Here is a 22270-nt window from a genome sequence, read left to right as displayed (position 1 = left end):
GGATGGTATACTTTATTTCAGTGATCGCTTTTTGATGAGTTTTGATGAACTGGGAAATTTAATAGATGGTTAACCTGGACGCATACACACTGGAATAATTACTGGTACGCAGTGAGTAGTTAGTGTTTACTACACTCACATATAATATCAGCTATGCCTTGGTCTCTAGTTTCACTCTCCATTCTTGTTTATAGGGAGATTATTACGTGAGCAATCTGTTAAGAAACGGGCATGCATTTACCTGTGGAGGCGTAACTGCTAGAGTATGTATTTATACATATCTTTGTGTCCTATGTGTTAAACAGCACTGGGTTCGTTTATGTGTTCATTTGTTTATTCGCCTATTTATTTGATTTATATTGTCTTCTAGGTGCTTGAGCTGCACACTAGCTGATTGGATAGATGTTGTTAGGACATCTCCATTAAAGTGACGAGTCTATGTAAGCTTCCCTTTGTCTATTGGACTCACGTTGGTGGTCACCGCAGCATGTTGTTATTCACTGGGCTTAAGGTTTACGTGATGAATGCACTGCTAAGTGTGCTGTGCGCTACTTAATGTACGGTTAATGCGCAACAATGGGGCCTGGGAGGCATTAAGTGTGGTCTTATGTTCTTTTTCCTAGATCTCCACTGATGCTATTTATGTATACATCTTTAGAAACCATTTGAATGTTCACCGATCCTGCTTATCTTGAAAAAGACCCAGTTATGGGGTCGAAACGTCGATCTAGAGCGAATTGGTGCAATTGAACATCTAAAGATTAAACTATGAATGTTTTATGCAATTCAATTGTATGTGTTATTTAACTGTGAGTGCCCCGTCCACTTTTGTGGAACCCTCGCCTTGTATTTGTGGCTGACCTTGTCAGTATCACTGGGTGCACCCAGGACATGTATTTATGTATTAGTTGATGTGAGTGCGGATCTCCAATGATATATATATATATATATATATATATATATATATATATATATATATATATATATATGTATGTAGATATGTATGTAGATATATATATATATTAAAGATACTGTCTTAAGATATATATATATATATATATATATAAACATGCCCAATGAGACATGAGTCTACTGGGTCCTAGAGTCAAAGCTATGTCGATTTCTGCGTGATGTGTCCTGTAGAATATGCAATGGACAGAGGATGCCGACTTAAGAGGCATATGGAAGGCTGAGGATTGTGTGGAGAAGGGTTCTCGGACCTGGTCTCCACAGCTATAGCTGGTAATTCTGATATTTTGCCTTATATTCCTACACAGCCTAGGAAAGCACGATATTATCAAATGCAGCCTTTCGAACAAAGAAACAAAGTCCGAGGTGCGTCCTTTCTTGCCAGAGGCGGGGGCAGAGGAAAGAAGCTGCCCAACACAGCTAGTTCCCAGGAACAGAAGTCCTCCCCGGCCTCTACAAAAATCCACCGCATGTTGCTGGGGCTCCACAGGCGGAGCTAGGCCCGGTGGGGGCACGCCTTCGTAAGTTCAGCCACAAGTGGGTTCACTCCCTGTTAGATCCCTGGGAAATAGATATTGTGTCTCAGGGTTACAAGCTGGACTTTGAGAAGATGCCCCCTCACCGACGGCCCTGCCGGCTTCCCCCCACGAGAGGGAAACAGTGTTAACTACAATTCACAAATTGTATCTTCAACAGGTGGTGGTCAAGGTTTCCCTCCTTCAACAAGGAGGGGGTTATTATTCGACCATGTGGTAGTCCCGAAACCGGACGGTTCGGTCAGACCCATATTGAATTTAAAATCCCTGAACATGTACCTGAAAAGGTTCAAGTTCAAGATGGAATCGCTAAGAGCGGTCATTGCAAGCCTGAAAGGGGGAGATTTTATGGTGACTCGGGACATAAAGGATGCATACCTTCATGTCCCCATTTATCCACCTCATCAGGCGTACCTCAGAATTGCGGTACGGGATTGTCATTACCAATTTCAGACGTTGCCGTTTGGTCTCTCCACGGCCCCGAGAATGTTCACCAAGGTAATGGCGGAAATGATGGTGCTCCTGCGGATGCAAGGGTCACTATTATCACGTACTTGGACGATCTCGTAAAAGCGAGATCAAGAGAGCAGTGGCTGAACAGCGTATCACTTTCTCTGGAAGTGTAACAGCAACACGGCTGGATTCTATATATTCCAAAGTCGCAGTTGGTTCCTACAGCTCATCTGCCTCTCCTAGGCATGATCCTAGACACAGACCAGAAAAGGGTTTATCTTCCGATAGAGAGAGCTCAGGAGCTCGTGACACTGGTCAGGAATCTATTAAAACCAAAACAGGTGTCAGTGCATCACTGCACTCGAGTCCTGGGAAGGATGGTGGCATCATACGAGGCCATTCCCTTCGGCAGGTTCCATGCGAGGACCTTCCAATGGGACTTACTGGACAAGTGGTCCAGATCACATCTTCAGATGCATCGGTTAATCACCCTATCCCCCAGGGCCAGGGTGTCTCTCCTGTGGTGGCTGCAGAGTGCTCACCTTCTCGAAGGTCGCAGATTCGGCATTCAGGACTGGGTCCTGGTGACCACGGATGCAAGCCTCCGAGGGTGGGGGGCAGTCACATAGGGAAGAAATTTCCAAGGGCTGTGGTCAAGTCAGGAGACTTGCCTTCACATCAACATCCTGGAACTAAGGGCCATATACAACGCCCTACGTCAAGCGGAGTCCCTGCTTCGCGACCAACCGGTTCTGATTCAGTCAGACAATATCACCGCAGTGGCTCATGTAAACCGCCAAGGCGGCACAAGGAGCAGGGTGGCGATGGTACAAGCCACCAGAATTCTTCGCTGGGCGGAGAATCACGTAAGAGCACTGTCAGCAGTGTTCATTCCGGGAGTGGACAACTGGGAAGCAGACTTCCTCAGCAGACACGACCTCCACCCGGGAGAGTGGGGACTTCATCAAGAAGTCTTCACGCAGATTGCAAGGCGGTGGGAACTGCCACAGGTGGACATGATGGCATCCCGCCTCAACAAAAAGCTACAGAGATATTGCGCCAGGTCAAGAGACCCTCAGGCGATAGCTGTAGACGCACTAGTGACACCGTGGGTGTTCCAGTCGATTTATGTATTTCCTCCTCTTCCTCTCATACCAAAGGTGCTGAGAATCATAAGAAAAAGAAGAGTGAGAACAATACTCATTGTTCCGGATTGGCCAAGAAGGACTTGGTATCCGGATCTGCAAGAAATGCTCACAGAGGACCCATGGCCTCTGCCTCTAAGACAGGACTTGTTGCAACAGGGGCCCTGTCTGTTCCAAGACTTACCGCGGCTGCGTTTGACGGCATGGCGGTTGAACACCGGATCCTAGTAGAAAAAGGCATTCCGGATGAGGTTATTCCTACGCTGATAAAGGCTAGGAAGGACGTGACGGCTAAACATTATCACCGTATATGGCGAAAATATGTTGCTTGGTGTGAGGCCAGGAATGCCCCTACGGAGGAATTCCAGCTGGGCCGTTTCCTACACTTCCTACAGTCGGGAGTGACTTTGGGCCTGAAATTGGGTTCCATTAAGGTCCAGATTTCGGCTCTATCCATTTTCTTTCAAAAAGAACTGGCTTCTCTTCCTGAAGTACAGACGTTTGTAAAGGGAGTGCTGCATATTCAGCCCCCTTTTGTGCCTCCAGTGGCACCTTGGGATCTTAACGTGGTGTTGAGTTTCCTGAAGTCACACTGGTTTGAGACACTCAAAACCGTGGAGTTAAAATTTCTCACGTGGAAGGTGGTCATGCTATTAGCCTTGGCTTCAGCTAGGCGTGTGTCAGAATTAGCGGCTTTGTCAAATAAAAGCCCCTATCTGGTTTTCCATATGGACAGGGCAGAATTGCGGACCCGTCCACAATTTCTGCAAAACAGTGGTGTCATCCTTTCATATGAACCAACCTATTGTGGTGCCTGTGGCTACTCGTGACTTGGAGGATTCCGAGTTACTAGATGTGGTCAGGGCTTTGAAGGTTTATGTAGCCAGAACGGCTAGGGTCAGGAAAACAGAATCTTTGTTTATCCTGTATGCTTCCAACAAGCTTGGGGCGCCTGCTTCAAAGCAAACTATTGCTCGCTGGATCTGTAACACGATTCAGCAGGCTCATTCTGCGGCTGGGTTGCCGCTGCTTAGATCAGTTAAGGCCCATTCCACAAGGAAGGTGGGCTCTTCTTGGGCGGCTGCCCGAGGGGTCTCGGCATTACAGCTTTGCCGAGCGGCTACTTGGTCAGGTTCAAACACCTTTGCAAAGTTCTACAAGTTTGATACCCTGGCTGAGGAGGACCTTGTGTTTGCTCATTCGGTGCTGCAGAGTCATCCGCACTCTCCCGCCCGTTTGGGAGCTTTGGTATAATCCCCATGGTCCTTACGGAGTCCCCAGCATCCACTAGGACGTTAGAGAAAATAAGATTTTACTTACCGGTAAATCTATTTCTCGTAGTCCGTAGTGGATGCTGGGCGCCCGTCCCAAGTGCAGACTTCTTCTGCAATACTTGTATATAGTTATTGCTTAAATAAGGGTTATGTTGGTTGCATCAGGGTCGATCTGATGCTCCGTTGTTGTTCATACTGTTAACTGGGTAAGTTTATCACGAGTTATACGGTGTGATTGGTGTGACTGGTATGAGTCGTGCCCTGGATTCCAAAATCCTTTCCTTGTACTGTCAGCTCTTCCGGGCACAGTTTCTCTAACTGAGGTCTGGAGGAGGGACATAGAGGGAGGAGCCAGAGCACACCAGTATCCAAATTCTTTCTTAAAGTTCCCTGTCTCCTGCGGAGCCCGTCTATTCCCCATGGTCCTTACGGAGTCCCCAGCATCCACTACGGACTACGAGAAATAGATTTACCGGTAAGTAAAATCTTATTTTAGTATTCTCTGTTCTCAGCTAGATTTTTTATTGAATTCAGATATGCTTCGCTTTCCACATTATAATCTTAAAGGGCCTAATGCAGAATTGCAAGTTACTTCAAAGAAGGGTGCACTGAAAAAATGCGTTTAAGTCGTATACAAAGTTTTGTGCATCTCAAGATGTGATGCCTCTGTTTTGCTACTAGTCATAATCAGTTTGTACTTGCACCTACCTATTCCATATGCAAAATATGCAGTACATCTCTACAGGCAAATTTTGAAGTCCAACTCAGTATAGCTCTCGGTTTTATTGACACGCTTGCAGTCAACTTCAAAATGCTCCATTACATCCTAATTAAGCATTTTCAATTGTAAATGTTGATGCCATAAAAACGTGAATGCAGCTGTATCATCCATAATTACGGGCGCTCTGTTCCACAGCCTGTGCAGTGCTAAACAAATACACAAAGTACGCTCTGCCAACAAGTGTACGTCTAAGTCTGCATTCACATCAGTGTTCAGTTTTGAATGCTGCAACCTGGAGTTACAAAATAGGCAAAAATGTTGTTTGCTCAAGGTTGATCTCCCATGTGGTCATTAATAATGTGGATCTTTAAAGCCATTTAAATATGGCTGAACAGATAGGTGTTAAATATGTTTCAAATTTGTCCTTTAATGAGGGTCAACCTTAATTAAAATCTTTGATTTCTTTCTTCTCTTGAAACTAGGTTGGCTAGTTCAAAGTGCTTTTCAAACCTGCTTTTCATGCACAGTGCACACCAATGGATTGCTACAGTCATCCTAGTCTATACACATATGCCAGAAAATCTTAATAATTTATTGTTCTTTTGTCAAAGAGCTCCTTGCATGTTACATAAATCATGACCATAATACAAAGGTGTAGCTTTGCAAAAAAAAAACAGAAACGTTGAACATAATAAAGAGGTAAGGCAGCCATTTTGGGGCATCTGTTCCAAGGATTCATTTACCTAATCATGATGGTCCTAGGTGAGGAAGCCATCTTGGGCACACTGCATAGGTTACACTGGGTGTAATAGGCAATAACTTGGAAGAGATAACACATAATGGTGGAACTACAGATTACTGAAGCAGTATACACTATCCTTACAAGATCATTGGAACCATGCATTGTTCATTCTCGCACACGAGAGTACCAGGCAAGGTACATAGTTTACAATGAGCAACAGAAGCAATGCAAGGAAATTAGACATACAAGGGTAAAATGAAAAGCGATTAGAAGTAGCCAGATTCCCAAAGCATAAGCAGCTTCACGTGTTGCTCATCCTACCCATACCCACAGAGGTAGCCATTTGCATTATATTATGCTGTTTCTTTATGTTCTTACTGTTTCTTAGGGAAAAGAATTTTGAGGATTTTTCGCAGTATTTGAAGAGTCTGGTGAACTTGTACAAGATGCCAGGAGATAAGTGAGTGATTCCTACCTGGTGGAGTTGGCAGGATGTGCAGTATATGATTACCTGTGTAACTTCCATTTCTCTAACGTCCTAGTGGATGCTGGGGACTCCGAAAGGACCATGGGGAATAGCTAGCGGCTCCGCAGGAGACTGGGCACAAAAGTAAAAAGCTTTAGGACTACCTGGTGTGCACTGGCTCCTCCCCCTATGACCCTCCTCCAAGCCTCAGTTAGATTTTTGTGCCCGAACGAGACGGGTGCAGGCTAAGGGGCTCTCCTGTGCTGCTTAGTGTAAAAGTTTAAAGTAGGTTTTTTATTTTCAGTGAGACCTGCTGGCAACAGGCTCACTGCACCGAGGGACTAAGGGGAGAAGAAGCGAACTCACCTGCGTGCAGAGTGGATTGGGCTTCTTAGGCTACTGGACATTAGCTCCAGAGGGACGATCACAGGCCCAGCCATGGATGGGTCCCAGAGCCGCGCCGCCATCCCCCTTACAGAGCCAGAAGACGGAAGAGGTCCGGAAAATCGGCGGCAGAAGACGTCCTGTCTTCAATAAGGTAGCGCACAGCACTGCAGCTGTGCGCCATTGCTCTCAGCACACTTCACACTCCGGTCACTGAGGGTGCAGGGCGCTGGGGGGGGGGCGCCCTGAGACGCAATAAAAACACCTTTTTTGGCAAAAAATACATCACATATAGCTCCTGGGCTATATGGATGTATTTAACCCCTGCCTATTTTTACATAAAAAAGCGGGAGAAAGGCCGCCGAAAAAGGGGCGGAGCCTATCTCCTCGGCACACTGGCGCCATTTTTTCCTCACAGCTCCGTTGGAGGAAGGCTCCCTGACTCTCCCCTGCAGTCCTGCACTACAGAAACAGGGTAAAACAAGAGAGGGGGGGCACTAAATTGGCATATAAATATATACAGCAGCTATATTAGGGAAAAACACTTATATAAGGTTATCCCTATATATATATAGCGCTCTGGTGTGTGCTGGCAAACTCTCCCTCTGTCTCCCCAAAGGGCTAGTGGGGTCCTGTCCTCTATCAGAGCATTCCCTGTGTGTGTGCTGTGTCGGTACGTTGTGTCGGTACGTTGTGTCGACATGTATGAGGAGGAAAATGGTGTGGAGGCGGAGCAATTGCCGGTGTTAGTGATGTCACCCCCTAGGGAGTCGACACCTGACTGGATGGTCTTATGGAAAGAATTACGTGATAGTGTCAGCACTTTACAAAAGACTGTTGACGACATGAGACAGCCGGCAAATCAGTTAATACCTGTACAGGTGTCTCAAACACCGTCAGGGGCTCTAAAGCGCCCGTTACCTCAGGTCGATACAGACACAGACACGGACATTGACTCCAGTGTCGACGGTGAGGAAACAAACGTATTTTCCAGTAGGGCCACACGTTACATGATCACGGCAATGAAGGAGGTTTTGAACATTTCTGATACTACAAGTACCACAAAAAAGGGTATTATGTGGGGTGTGAAAAAACTACCCGTAGTTTTTCCCGAATCAGATGAATTAAATGAGGTGTGTGATGAAGCGTGGGTTTCCCCCGATAAAAAACTGCTAATTTCTAAAAAGTTATTGGCATTATACCCTTTCCCACCAGAGGTTAGGGCGCGTTGGGAAACACCCCCTAGCGTAGATAAGGCGCTCACACGCTTATCAAAACAAGTGGCGTTACCGTCCCCTGATACGGCCGCCCTCAAGGAACCAGCTGATAGGAAGCTGGAAAATATCCTTAAAAGTATATACACACATACTGGTATTATACTGCGACCAGCAATCGCCTCAGCCTGGATGTGCAGTGCTGGGGTGGCTTGGTCGGATTCCCTGACTGAAAATATTGATACCCTGGACAGGGACAATATATTACTGACTGTAGAGCATTTAAAGGATGCATTTCTATATATGCGAGATGCACAGAGGGATATTTGCACTCTGGCATCAAGAGTAAGTGCGATGTCCATTTCTGCCAGAAGAGGATTATGGACGCGACAGTGGTCAGGGGATGCGGATTCCAAACGGCATATGGAAGTATTGCCGTATAAAGGGGAGGAGTTATTTGGGGTCGGTCTATCGGACCTGGTGGCCACGGCAACGGCTGGAAAATCCACCTTTTTACCCCAAGTCACCTCGCAGCAGAAAAAGATACCGTCTTTTCGGGCTCAGTCCTTTCGTCCCCATAAGGGCAAGCGGGCAAAAGGCCACTCATATCTGCCCCGGGGCAGAGGAAGGGGAAAAAGACTGCAGCATCCAGCCTCTTCCCACGAACAGAAGCCCTCCCCCGCTTCTGCCAAGTCCTCAGCATGACGCTGGGGCCTTACAAGCGGACTCAGGCACGGTGGGGGCCCGTCTCAAGAATTTCTGCGCGCAGTGGGCTCACTCGCATGTGGACCCCTGGATCCTGCAGGTAGTATCTCAGGGGTACAAATTGGAATTCGAGACGTCTCCCCCTCGCCGGTTCCTGAAGTCTGCTTTACCAACGTCTCCCCCCGACAGGGAGGCGGTATTGGAAGCCATTCACAAGCTGTATTCCCAGCAGGTGATAATCAAGGTACCCCTCCTACAACAGGGAAAGGGGTATTATTCCACGCTGTTTGTGGTACCGAAGCCGGACGGCTCGGTGAGACCCATTTTAAATCTGAAATCCTTGAACACTTACATAAAAAGGTTCAAGTTCAAGATGGAGTCACTCAGAGCAGTGATAGCGAACCTGGAAGAAGGGGACTATATGGTGTCTCTGGACATCAAGGATGCTTACCTCCATGTCCCAATTTGCCCTTCTCACCAAGGGTACCTCAGGTTTGTGGTACAGAACTGTCACTATCAGTTTCAGACGCTGCCGTTTGGATTGTCCACGGCACTCCGGGTCTTTACCAAGGTAATGGCCGAAATGATGATTCTTCTTCGAAGAAAAGGCGTCTTAATTATCCCTTACTTGGACGATCTCCTGATAAGGGCAAGGTCCAGAGAACAGTTAGAGGTCGGAGTAGCACTATCTCAAGTAGTACTACGACAGCACGGATGGATTCTAAATATTCCAAAATCGCAGCTGATTCCGACGACACGTCTGCTGTTCCTAGGGATGATTCTGGACACAGTACAGAAAAAGGTGTTTCTCCCGGAGGAGAAAGCCAAGGAGTTATCCGACCTAGTCAGGAACCTCCTAAGACCAGGCCAAGTGTCAGTACATCAATGCACAAGGGTCCTGGGAAAGATGGTGGCTTCTTACGAAGCAATTCCATTCGGCAGATTCCACGCAAGAACTTTTCAGTGGGATCTGCTGGACAAATGGTCCGGATCGCATCTTCAAATGCATCAGCGGATAACCCTGTCTCCAAGGACAAGGGTGTCTCTCCTGTGGTGGTTACAGAGTGCTCATCTCCTAGAGGGCCGCAGATTCGGCATTCAGGATTGGGTCCTGGTGACCACGGATGCCAGCCTGAGAGGCTGGGGAGCAGTCACACAGGGAAGAAATTTCCAGGGCTTGTGGTCAAGCATGGAAACGTCACTTCACATAAATATCCTGGAACTAAGGGCCATTTACAATGCCCTAAGTCAGGCAAGACCTCTGCTTCAGGGTCAGCCGGTGTTGATCCAGTCGGACAACATCACGGCAGTCGCCCACGTAAACAGACAGGGCGGCACAAGAAGCAGGAGGGCAATGATGGAAGTGGCAAGGATTCTTCGCTGGGCGGAGAATCATGTGATAGCACTGTCAGCAGTGTTCATTCCGGGAGTGGACAACTGGGAAGCAGACTTCCTCAGCAGACACGATCTTCACCCGGGGGAGTGGGGACTTCACCCAGAAGTCTTCCACGTGATTGTGAACCGTTGGGAAAAACCAAAGGTGGACATGATGGCGTCCCGCCTCAACAAAAAACTGGACAGATATTGCGCCAGGTCAAGGGACCCTCAGGCAATAGCTGTGGACGCTCTGGTAACACCGTGGGTGTACCAGTCAGTGTATGTGTTCCCTCCTCTTCCTCTCATACCAAAAGTACTGAGAATCATAAGAAGGAGAGGAGTAAAGACTATACTCGTGGCTCCGGATTGGCCAAGAAGGACTTGGTACCCGGAAATTCAAGAGATGCTCACGGAAGACCCGTGGCCTCTACCTCTAAGAAAGGACCTGCTCCAGCAGGGACCATGTCTGTTCCAAGACTTACCGCGGCTGCGTTTGACGGCATGGCGGTTGAACGCCGGATCCTGAAGGAAAAAGGCATTCCGGATGAAGTCATCCCTACCCTGATCAAAGCCAGGAAGGATGTAACCGTACAACATTATCACCGTATTTGGCGTAAATATGTTGCGTGGTGCGAGGCCAGGAAGGCCCCTACAGAGGAATTTCAACTGGGTCGTTTCCTGCATTTCCTGCAAACAGGACTGTCTATGGGCCTCAAATTAGGGTCCATTAAGGTTCAAATTTCGGCCCTGTCAATATTCTTCCAAAAAGAACTGGCTTCTGTTCCTGAAGTTCAGACGTTTGTCAAGGGAGTACTGCATATACAGCCTCCTTTTGTGCCTCCAGTGGCACCTTGGGATCTCAAGGTAGTTTTGGGATTCCTAAAATCACATTGGTTTGAACCACTCACCACTGTGGACTTAAAATATCTCACATGGAAAGTGGTAATGCTGTTAGCCCTGGCTTCAGCCAGGCGTGTCTCAGAATTGGCGGCTTTATCCTATAAAAGCCCTTACCTAATTTTTCATACAGACAGGGCAGAATTGAGGACTCGTCCTCAATTTCTCCCTAAGGTGGTTTCAGCTTTTCACTTAAACCAGCCTATTGTGGTGCCTGCGGCTACTAGGGACTTGGAGGATTCCAAGTTGCTGGACGTAGTCAGGGCCCTGAAAATATATGTTTCCAGGACGGCTGGAGTCAGAAAATCTGATTCGCTGTTTATCCTGTATGCACCCAACAAGCTGGGTGCTCCTGCTTCTAAGCAGACGATTGCTCGTTGGATTTGTAGTACAATTCAGCTTGCACATTCTGTGGCAGGCCTGCCACAGCCAAAATCTGTAAAAGCCCATTCCACACGGAAAGTGGGCTCATCTTTGGCGGCTGCCCGAGGGGTCTCGGCTTTACAACTTTGCCGAGCAGCTACTTGGTCAGGGGCAAACACGTTTGCTAAATTCTACAAATTTGATACCCTGGCTGAGGAGGACCTGGAGTTCTCTCATTCGGTGCTGCAGAGTCATCCGCACTCTCCCGCCCGTTTGGGAGCTTTGGTATAATCCCCATGGTCCTTTCGGAGTCCCCAGCATCCACTAGGACGTTAGAGAAAATAAGAATTTACTTACCGATAATTCTATTTCTCATAGTCCGTAGTGGATGCTGGGCGCCCATCCCAAGTGCGGATTGTCTGCATTACTTGTACATAGTTATTGTTACAAAAATCGGGTTATTGTTGTTGTGAGCCATCTTTTCAGAGGCTCCTTCTGTTATCATGCTGTTAACTGGGTTCAGATCACAAGTTGTACGGTGTGATTGGTGTGGCTGGTATGAGTCTTACCCGGGATTCAAAATCCTTCCTTATTGTGTACGCTCGTCCGGGCACAGTATCCTAACTGAGGCTTGGAGGAGGGTCATAGGGGGAGGAGCCAGTGCACACCAGGTAGTCCTAAAGCTTTTTACTTTTGTGCCCAGTCTCCTGCGGAGCCGCTAGCTATTCCCCATGGTCCTTTCGGAGTCCCCAGCATCCACTACGGACTATGAGAAATAGAATTATCGGTAAGTAAATTCTTATTTTTTTTCCCATAGGAAAATGTTTTTAGCGCTTCAGTCTTTGGAGATGGACCTCACAAAAATGGCTGCAATGTACTGGTAATTACTATTGTTAGAATGATCTCTACAATTTAATAAGCTGAAATAAAAGAGTTGATCTGAGTTTATTTGATTTCTAGTGATGTAGGGTTTTGGCTTTTTTTTATCTTTTTTACACCTAGGCAGCTAACCAATGCCAGTGTACTGGACAAAATACTCCAGGGAACAGTTGGGTACCTGACAGCAAGGAGTGGAGGTAATACCTGTAACAAGTGCACAAACTATGAGTAGAGTTTCTCAATCTCTGTCCTTAAGGCACACGAAATGTCCATATTTTAAGTATAGCCATGCATGATCACAGGTGACTTAATTAGTACCTAATTTGTTTTGAATTAACCCTCTGTGCTCAAGCATGGATATCTTAAAGAGTAGGACTGCTAGTGTGCTTTAAGGACTACATTTGAGAAGCATATAATAGAAGTCTGATACACTTATGACTGTAGTGGGTTCCTGGTTTTTGATAAATATGTAACACTTTTTGTATCTGTCATTTAAAGGTCATGTAATGAATTTGAAGTATTACATCACTCCATATGACCTATTTGATGATATCACAGGGGCAACCATAACTCTGAATGAAGGACATGGTGAGCTATTAAGTGAAAATGGGAAAACCCACTTGCCTCTGCATGTTGGGAGGGTCCAAGGTGTGAGGGAACCTATATACAAATGAAGCAGAGATCTGACTAAATGGGGCACCATATCTTGTGGTTGTATACAAATGTTACTTGCAAAATATATACAGGTCATGGTGTTACTGTATTGGTCATGACTTTTACCTATTTATGTTTATTCCTATTTTAGGTTATACAGACATAATTCAGTGTGCAGTTTATCCTATAATATCCTAAAAGAGGTCTATATCTGTTTCACATAAATTTACATAACTTTACACCCGTTTTACCTTCTAGCACTTCCTCGATCACTTGGTTTGAACGTATCTGTTACTATTGAAGCCACCTCAGCAATATACAAGCTGCCCATCGCTCCTCTGATAATGGGCTCTCACCCCATCGATAATAAGGGGTAAGGAGAAGGTTCTCATGAACTTTTTATAAGCTCTGCATTGTCTACATATCAAGAAAGCACCATTAGGTGTTTAGATTATGATGGTGTGAATATGGAGATTTATAATTTACATTTGTTGCAGGTTTTTTTTTTAATTATAACCTTACTCTGCAATTAAGTATTCACAGTCTATGACATGTCATGTGGTTACCATGGCAACCACAGTCACATGACATGATGTAGAGGGAAAAAGGGGATTATTTTCTTACCCTGAAAATCTTTTTTTCTGAATCCATGGTGTAGACTGGGAACCTGGGTATAGTAGGAGTCTGGGGACCAATTGGATAACTTCTTCATGAGCAGCACAGGCTCCTCCTCCCCTGTATACTGCCTGAGTCCCTGGAGACCAGTTTTAAATGAACAAATCCAATGAAAAGGAGCAGAAGAGAGAAGAATGGCCCATACAAACTACTAGGCACACCAAATGCCATGCCACAGAGTTCGGGAACCCCCTAGCCAGCCACAGCCATGAGGGAGGGCACCCAGTGTCCATGGATCCCAAAAAAAGGATTTTACAGTTAAGAAAAAAATTCCTCCCCCCAGGAGGTACCCGCTTAAAACCGCGGTCCGGCGAAGTCTCCAGGAGACTGGACCCCGCGCGCTGGCGTGGACGCTGTGGCCGTACAGGGACCCCACTAGACCACCAGGGCAAGGGGCACAGGTCGGATTCAATAAAAATCCGTTTTAATAGGCCCCGCAGTACCCAGTGGTGAAGTCCAGCAAGGATATAAGGCTCTGACCTGTAGCCCCTCCCCCAGCCCCAGGCGCCATTTACTGTAAATGTTCCTGCCCTGGAGCGGCATCTCTCTGTCTCCCTCACTCCCTGTCAGCGTTTGGGCGCCATTTCACACATGCTGAGCTGACTCTAGGACTGCTTAGGCAATGTCTCCTCTGTAAAGCCGCCTGCATCATCGGCACTGTGCATTTACAGGACACTCAAGTATTCTACATGTCATTTAGACAGTGTTCGTTAAGAACAAGTGCATTGCTACAGGGATATTTAGTACCTTGTGATATACATCCAGTCTCTACTGTGCATTGTTATATCTATAGTACGGTACTTAGTAATGCTAGTCCAGTGCAGTTTTAGTGTTTAATTTCTGCATTGTACATGTGACTGTGTGTGTGCCTATAGCTGTTGTGTGATCTCTATTACGTGTGTCTCACACATATTGCTATCCCTATATTCTGTACCCTTAAGGGGGCTATGTGCATCTGGGTTCTCATATAATATAGTGTTTCACAGGATATACTTATTTGGTATTTCTCTTTGTTTTACAGTCACCACATACCTCTTAAATCCTCTGTTTGTGCTCTGCTTGCAGTCACACTATACAGGGGTTTTATTGCCAGGTAATTTATCTGCTTAAATTGTACTATTACACCCTAAGGTTACGCTTACAAATAATGTCTGCTAAGCAGGGTGGAAGCTCCATGGCTGATCCTGCACCGGGCAGTGCTGACACCACGGATTACCTGGAGGAAAACATAGTAGCTGAGGGTCAGTCTGCAGCAACGGGGGCAAATCAAGACCCACCTTGGCTGCTTTCTCTAATTTACTGACTACGCTAGTAACTAGACTTGCGCCCCCTATGGGACCTCCTGTGCCAGTACAGCCACATATTGTCCCTGCAGTTAATCCGCCATGGGCACATACTCTGTCCTCTCAGTTACAGCAATTAAATCAGTCTCTGGGTAAGCAAAATCCTAACCCTCGCCCGCCTAAGACCAAAGGATCATCTAAACGGGCCATTACTTCCTCACAATCCACACGTGTTTCGGATACTTTATGCGATGAAGATGGCGCTTACACTGACCCTTCAGACACTGATGCAGATGCTTCTGATGGGGAATCTCTGACACAAGTGGATGTTCCAGACATCTTGGAGGCTATCGGGCTGATTCTTCAAATTGATGATGATGATGAAGAGCCTCCAGCTACCTCTGAGAAACCAGATAAGTTTAAACGTCAGAAGGTTACTAAATTAGTTGTACCCCATTCTGACCACTTGGTTGACATACGTTGGGAATCCTGGGAATATCCAGGAAATAAATTTTCCCTGTCTAAAGAGATGCTAGCTCGTTATCCCCTCGCTGCAGAGTTTAGTAAAAATTGTGAAACACCACCGCCGGTGGACTCACAAGTCACGCGTCTGGTGGTGTCCTCTGCTCTGCCTGTCAATACCGTTACCTCGCTGAAGGAACCGACTGATAAACGTGTTGAGGGTTGATTGAATTCCATTTACACTCTTGCAGGAGCTGTGCATAGGCCCACTATTGCGGCTTCTTGGGCAGCAAAAACTATTGAAGCCTGGGTACAGGAAGTAGAAGCGAAACTACTGTCTGATTTTCCTGATAATGCTAAACAATGTCTTTCATATAATATTACAGCCTCTCATTATATTCAGGAGGCGGCATCTGATGCAGGTGTCCTGGCTGCCAAAGCGTCTATGTCCATTCTGGCTCACCGGATTCTCTGGTTGCGGTCATGGTCTGTAGACCTGGACTCTAAAAAGACCTTGGAGGTGATCTCTATTAAGGGAAACATACTTTTTGGGGAAGATCTCAACAAGATTGTTGCTGACTTGGCATCAGCTAAGACTGCATGTCGGCCTAGTACTACTCCTTCAGCTCCGAAGGCTAAGAGTACTTTCTTTCGACCTCCAGGTAAAGCAAAGGGTCAAGCGTACCCGAAACAGGCTCGCACTTCCAAATCCAATAAGCCCAAACCTAAACGTGCCTGGGCTGCCCATCAGCCTGCTTCCAAAACAGACAAGCCTGCTGCATGACGGGGCGGGCCTTCCCCTGGGGGGTATCCCAGTTTGGGAGGCCGACTTCTACAGTTTGCCCAGGTGTGGTTACAGACCACTTTGGACGCCTGGGTAAGGGAAGTCGTCACTCACGGATACGCCATCTGTTTCAAGAAACGTACCCCTCGCCAGTTTTGCTCAACAAACATCCCTTTGGATCAGGTAAAAGCAAAAAACTCTCCATTTGGTGGTACAATCTCTCCTGGATACAGGAGTGATAGTGCCGGTGCCTCTGGCTCAGAGAGGCGGGGGGAGGGGTACTATTCAACGCTGTTCCTAGTCCCAAAACCGAATGGGTCTTCTCGGCCCATTCTCAACCTCAAGTCTTTGAACAAATTTGTGAAAGTTTCCAAATTCCATATGGAAACGCTTCGCTGTATTGTTCTGGCTTTGGAGCCCAAGGACGATATGGTATCCCTGGACATACAGGATGCTTACCTGCATATTCCTATTGCCATGTCGCATCAGCAATACCTGAGGTTTGCTTTTGGCAACCTACATTTTCAATTCCAGGCCTTGCCTTTTGGTCTGACCACGGCTCCACAAATTTTCACCAAGGTCATGACGGCTCTCCTCTGCCATCAGGGAATCAGGATCTTGCCGTATCTGGGCGACTTGTTGATCCTGGCGACCTCACCAGAGCTTCTCCTTCGTCATCTGGAACGGAAGGTCCAATTCCTACAAGCCCACAGGTGGCTCATCAACTCGAAGAAATCCTCCCTGGTCCCTGCTCAGAGCATGGTGCACCTGGGGGTATTGTTGAACACCCACAACCAGCGGTTGTTTTTGTCTCCGGAGAAGGTCCTGAAACTTCAGGACAAAATAAGACACTTCCTATCCCGCCCACGTGTGTCGATACACTCGGAGATGCAAGTACTGGGCCTCATGATGTCGGCTTTCGACATGGTAGAGTACGCTCAATTTCAATCCCGCCCTCTCCAGAGGTTAATTCTTTCCAAATGGGACGGCCTGCCTCACCGGATCAGGACTCTGCGTGATCTCCTTGACTCCAGAAGTTCGTCTGTCACTGAGCTGGTGGCTACAGGACCAACAATTGAGCAGGGGTCGTCCCTTCTGGATCTCCAACTGGGTCCTTCTGACGACGGATGCCAGCCTGCGGGGTTGAGGCACGGTGTTTGGAGCAACACTCTCTTCAGGGTCGATGGACCAGGGAGGAATCTCTCCTCCCGATAAACATTCTGGAATTGCGGGCAGTGTTCAATGCATTGACGTTAGCTTTGCCTCTGGTACAGAACAGGCCTTTTCAAGTACAGTCGGACAACGTCACCACAGTGGCGTACATAAATCATCAAGACTGCACTCGAAGCCACATGGCAATGAGGGAAGTGTCAAGGATACTTCAATGGGTGGAATGCCATCTGCCAGCCATATCGGCAGTGTTCATTCCAGGGAGTCCTCAACAGGAAAGCGGACTTCCTCAGTCATCAGCAGGTACACGCCGGAGAGTGGAGCCTTCATCCGGAAGTCTTTTAACTCCTAGTGGACAAGTGGGGCCTACCAGACGTAGACCTGATGGCGTCTCGACACAATCATGCCTACCTTCATGTTCCCATTTATCCCCCTCATCAGAGTTATCTCCGGTTTGCAATCCAGGATACTCATTACCAATTTCAGACGTTGCCGTTTCGCCTGGCCACGGCTCCGAGGATTTTCACAAAAGTCATGGATGGTTCTCCTCAGAAAAAGAGGAGTTACAATTATCCCGTACTTGGACAATCTGCTGATAAAGGCGAGATCCAAGGAAAAACGGGTACAGGACATTGCACTGTCTCTGTCGCTTCTACAACAGCACGGCTGGCTCTTGAACCTGCCGAAATCACACTTAATTCCAACAACCCGGTTGGCATTTTTGGGTATGATTCTGGACACGGTCCAGCTGAGAGTGTTCCTCCCTCCGGAGAAAGCACTGGAAATTCAGAGTTTGGTAAAACTCATTCTGAAACCACCAACTGTCTCCATTCATCAATGCATTCGATTGCTGGGGAAGATGGTGGCGGCATACGAGGCCCTCCAATTCGGGAGGTTCCATGCCAGAGTGTTTCAGTGGGACCTGTTGGACAAATGGTCCGGATCCCACCTTCATATGCACCGGAGGATAGTTCTATCCCCCAACACCAGAATCTCACTCCTGTGGTGGCTACACAGATCTCACCTCTTAGAAGGACGCAGATTCGGGATCCAAGACTGGTTCCTAGTGACCACGGATGCAAGTCTCCGGGGTTGGGGAGCAGTCACACAATGGGTGACCTTCCAAGGAAGATGGTCAAGTCAGGAAACTCTTCACATAAACGTGCTGGAGTTAAGGGCCATTTACAACGGCCTTCTACAAGCGGAGCATCTTCTTCAAAACCGGCCTGTCCTGATCCAATCGGACAATGTGACAGCAGTAGCGTACATAAACCGCCAAGGCGGCACAAAGAGCAGAACAGCAATGGCAGAAGCCACAAGGATTCTTCGCTGGGCAGAGACTCGGGTAAGCGCTCTGTCGGCAATTTTCCTTCCGGGAGTGGACATCTGGGAAGCAGACTTCCTCAGCAGACACTATCTACATCCAGGAGAGTGGAGCCTCCATCAGGAGGTCTTCTCCCTACTAACAAATCTATGGGGGGTTCCCCACATAGACATGATGGCGTCCCGCCACAACAACAAACTACTAAAGTATTGTTCCCGGTCCAGGGACCCTCAGGCGGCGGCAGTGGATGCACTGACGTCACCTTGGGTGTATCCGTCTGTGTACATTTTCCCTCCACTTCCTCTCATTCCAAAGGTTCTGAGAATCCTAAGAAAATCACAGATTCCAGCGCTCCTTGTAGTTCCAGACTGGCCAAGGAGAATTTGGTACCCGGATCTTCAGGAGTTGTTAGTCGAAGATCAATGGCCTCTTCCTCTTCGCGAGGATCTGCTGCGGCAGGGGCCGTTCGTCTATCAAGACTTAAAGCGGCTACGTTTGACGGCATGGCGGTTGAACGCCAGATTTTAGCCCGTAAGGGTATTCCTGATGAAGTCATCCCCACTCTTATCCTTGTTAGGAAGGGTGTGACGTCGAAACACTATCACCGTATTTGGAGGAAATATATTTCCTGGTGCGAGTCCAAGAAAGCTCCAGTGGAGAAGTTTGACCTTGGACGCTTTCTCCATTTTCTACAAAATGGAGTGGATGCGGGCCTTAAATTAGGCTCCATAAAAGTGCAGATTTCTGCTTTGTCAATTTTCTTTCAGAAACAGTTGGCCTCACTTCCTGAGGTGCAGACCTTTGTAAAAGGGATTCTGCACATCCAACCTCCTTTTGTGCCACCTGTGGCACCTTGGGATCTTAATGTGGTTTTGACATTCCTTAAATCACATTGGTTTGAACCTTTAAGTAAAGTGGAGTTGAAATTCCTCACTTGGAAGGTTGTCGTTTTGTTAGCATTGGCATCCGCAAGGCGGGTGTCTGAATTGGCGGCCTTGTCTCACAAGAGCCCTTATTTGATCTTCCATGAATATAGGGCAGAATTGAGAACTCGGCAACAATTTCTGCCAAAGGTAGTTTCCTCTTTTCATATTAACCAACCTATTGTGGTGCCAGTGGCTACTGGCACTTTGGCTGAGGAAAAGTCTCTGGATGTCGTCAGAGCTTTGAAAATTTACGTTGCCAGAACGGCTCCAGTTAGAAAAACAGAATCTCTGTTTGTGCTATATGCTCCCAATTAACTTGGGTATCCTGCTTCCAAGCAGACCATTGCCCGCTGGACATGTCACACGATTCAGCAGGCTCATTCCACGGCAAGTTTGCCGTTACCTAAATCGGTAAAAGCCCATTCCACTAGGAAGGTGGGCTCGTCCTGGGCGGCTGCCCGGGGTGTCTCGGCATTACAACTTTGCCGAGCTGCTACTTGGTCGGGGTCATACACGTTTGCTAAGTTTTACAAGTTTGATACCTAGGCCGATGAAGACCTAAAGTTTGGTCAATCGCTGCTGCAGAGTCATCCGCACTCTCCCGCCCGTTAGAGCTTTGATATAATCCCATGGTTCTTTTGGTGTCCCCAACATCCTCAAGGACGTAATAGAAAACAGGATTTTAATACCTACCGGTAAATCCTTTTCTATAAGTCCGTAGAGGATGTTGGGCGCCCGTCCCAGTGCGTACTGTATCTGCAGTTTAGTTCTGGTTACACACAGGTTGTGTTATGGTTTCTTCAGCTTGTTGGTGAATTTTGTTCATGTCCGTTGACGTGTTCAGTTGAATGCCATGTTATTCGGCATGTTTATGATGTGAGCTGGTATGATGCTCACCTTGTTGTTAATTCCTTTCCTCAAAATGTCCATCTCTCCGGGCACAGTTCCAAACGGAGTCTGGGGAGGGATATAGAGGGAGGAGCCAGGTCACGCCCCCTTTGAAAGTCTTAAAGTGCCCATGTCTCCTGCGGATCCGTCTATATCCCATGGTTCTTTTGGTGTCCCCAACATCCTCTACGGACTTCTAGAATAGGATTTACCGGTAGGTATTAAAATCCTGTTTTCTCTGACGTCCTAGTGGATGCTGGGAACTCCGTAAGGACCATGGGGAATAGCGGCTCCGCAGGAGACTGGGCACAACTAAAGAAAGCTTTAGGTCACCTGGTGTGCACTGGCTCCTCCCACTATGACCCTCCTCCAAGCCTCAGTTAGATTTTGTGCCCGGCCGAGGTTGGATGCACACTAGGGGCTCTCCTGAGCTTCTAGAAAGAAAGTATAGAATTAGGTTTTTTATTTTCAGTGAGACCTGCTGGCAACAGGCTCACTGCAGCGAGGGACTAAGGGGAGAAGAAGCGAACCTGCCTGCTTGCAGCCAGCTTGGGCTTCTTAGGCTACTGGACACCATTAGCTCCAGAGGGATCGACCGCAGGCCCAGCCTTGGTGTTCGGTCCCGCGCCCGCGCCGTCCCCCTTACAGAGCCAGAAGCAAGAAGAGGTCCGGAAAATCGGCGGCAGAAGACATCAGTCTTCACCAAGGTAGCGCACAGCACTGCAGCTGTGCGCCATTGCTCCTCATACACACTTCACACTCCGGTCACTGAGGGTGCAGGGCGCTTGGGGGGGGCGCCCTGAGCAGCAATAAAAACACCTTTGCTGGCAAAAATACCACAATATATAGCCCCAGAGGCTATATATGTGGTAAATACCCCTGCCAGAATCCAGAAAAAAGCGGGAGAAAAGTCAGCGAAAAAGGGGCGGAGCTATCTCCCTCAGACACACTGGCGCCATTTTCTCTTCACAGTGCAGCTGGAAGAAAGCTCCCCAGGCTCTCCCCTGTAGTTTTCAGGCTCAAAGGGTTAAAAAGAGAGGGGGGGCACTAAATTTAGGCGCAATATTATATATACAAGCAGCTATTGGGGAAATTTCACTCAGTTATAGTGTTAATCCCCACATTATATAGCGCTCTGGTGTGTGCTGGCATACTCTCTCTCTGTCTCCCCAAACGGCTTTGTGGGGTCCTGTCCTCAGTCAGAGCATTCCCTGTGTGTGTGCGGTGTGTCGGTACGGCTGTGTCGACATGTTTAATGAGGAGGCTTATATGGTGACGGAGCAGATGCCGATAAATGTGATGTCGCCCCCTGTGGGGACGACACCAGAGTGGATGGTTAGGTGAAAGGTATTAACCGACAGTGTCAACTCCTTACATAAAAGGGTGGATGACGTAACAGCTGTGGGACAGCCGGCTTCTCAGTCCGCGCCTGCCCAGGCGTCTCAAAGGCCATCAGGGGCTCAAAAACGCCCGCTCACTCAGATGGCAGACACAGATGTCGACACGGAGTCTGACTCCAGTGTCGACAAGGTTGAGACATATACACAATCCACTAGGAACATCCGTGACTTGATCCCGGCAATAAAAAAAAAAAAAAAAAAAATGTGTTACACATTTCTGACATTAACCCTCTAAAAATGGGTTTTTATGTTGGGGAGAAAAAGCAGGCAGTGTTTTGTTCCCCCATCAGATGAATGAATGAAGTGTGTGAAAAGCGTGGGTTCCCCCCGATAAGAAACAGGTCATTTCTAAAAAGTTACTGATGGCGTACCCTTTCCCGCCAGAGGATAAGTTACGCTGGGAGATATCCCCTAGGGTGGATAAGGCACTCACACGGTTGTCAAAAAAGGTGGCACTGCCGTTTTAGGAACGGCCACTTTGAAGGTACCTGTTGATAAAAAGCAGGAGGCTATCCTGAAGTCTGTATTTACACACTCGGGTACTAGACTGAGACCTGCAGATCGTGCTGCTGCAGCGTG

At 47.5% G+C, this 22270-nt stretch overlaps 1 protein-coding gene across 1 annotated transcript in view; it reads left to right on the top strand.

Annotated features, from left to right (window-relative positions):
• The window catches only part of MED1 (mediator complex subunit 1), a 193375-nt gene that overhangs the window by 129556 nt on the left and 41549 nt on the right, over window positions 1-22270 (top strand). The window contains exons 8-12 of the mRNA XM_063959724.1: window positions 6229-6300; window positions 12064-12126; window positions 12249-12322; window positions 12624-12713; window positions 13038-13152. Of these exons, the coding sequence (XP_063815794.1) occupies window positions 6229-6300; window positions 12064-12126; window positions 12249-12322; window positions 12624-12713; window positions 13038-13152 (414 nt within the window). The remainder of the gene's footprint in view (window positions 1-6228; window positions 6301-12063; window positions 12127-12248; window positions 12323-12623; window positions 12714-13037; window positions 13153-22270) is intronic.

The sequence above is a fragment of the Pseudophryne corroboree genome, chromosome 3 (genome assembly GCF_028390025.1).
Source record: "Pseudophryne corroboree isolate aPseCor3 chromosome 3, aPseCor3.hap2, whole genome shotgun sequence".
NCBI classification, from domain to species: domain Eukaryota; kingdom Metazoa; phylum Chordata; class Amphibia; order Anura; family Myobatrachidae; genus Pseudophryne; species Pseudophryne corroboree.
Note: the sequence above shows the minus strand (reverse complement) of the source record. Positions and strands in the feature narration are given on the sequence as shown.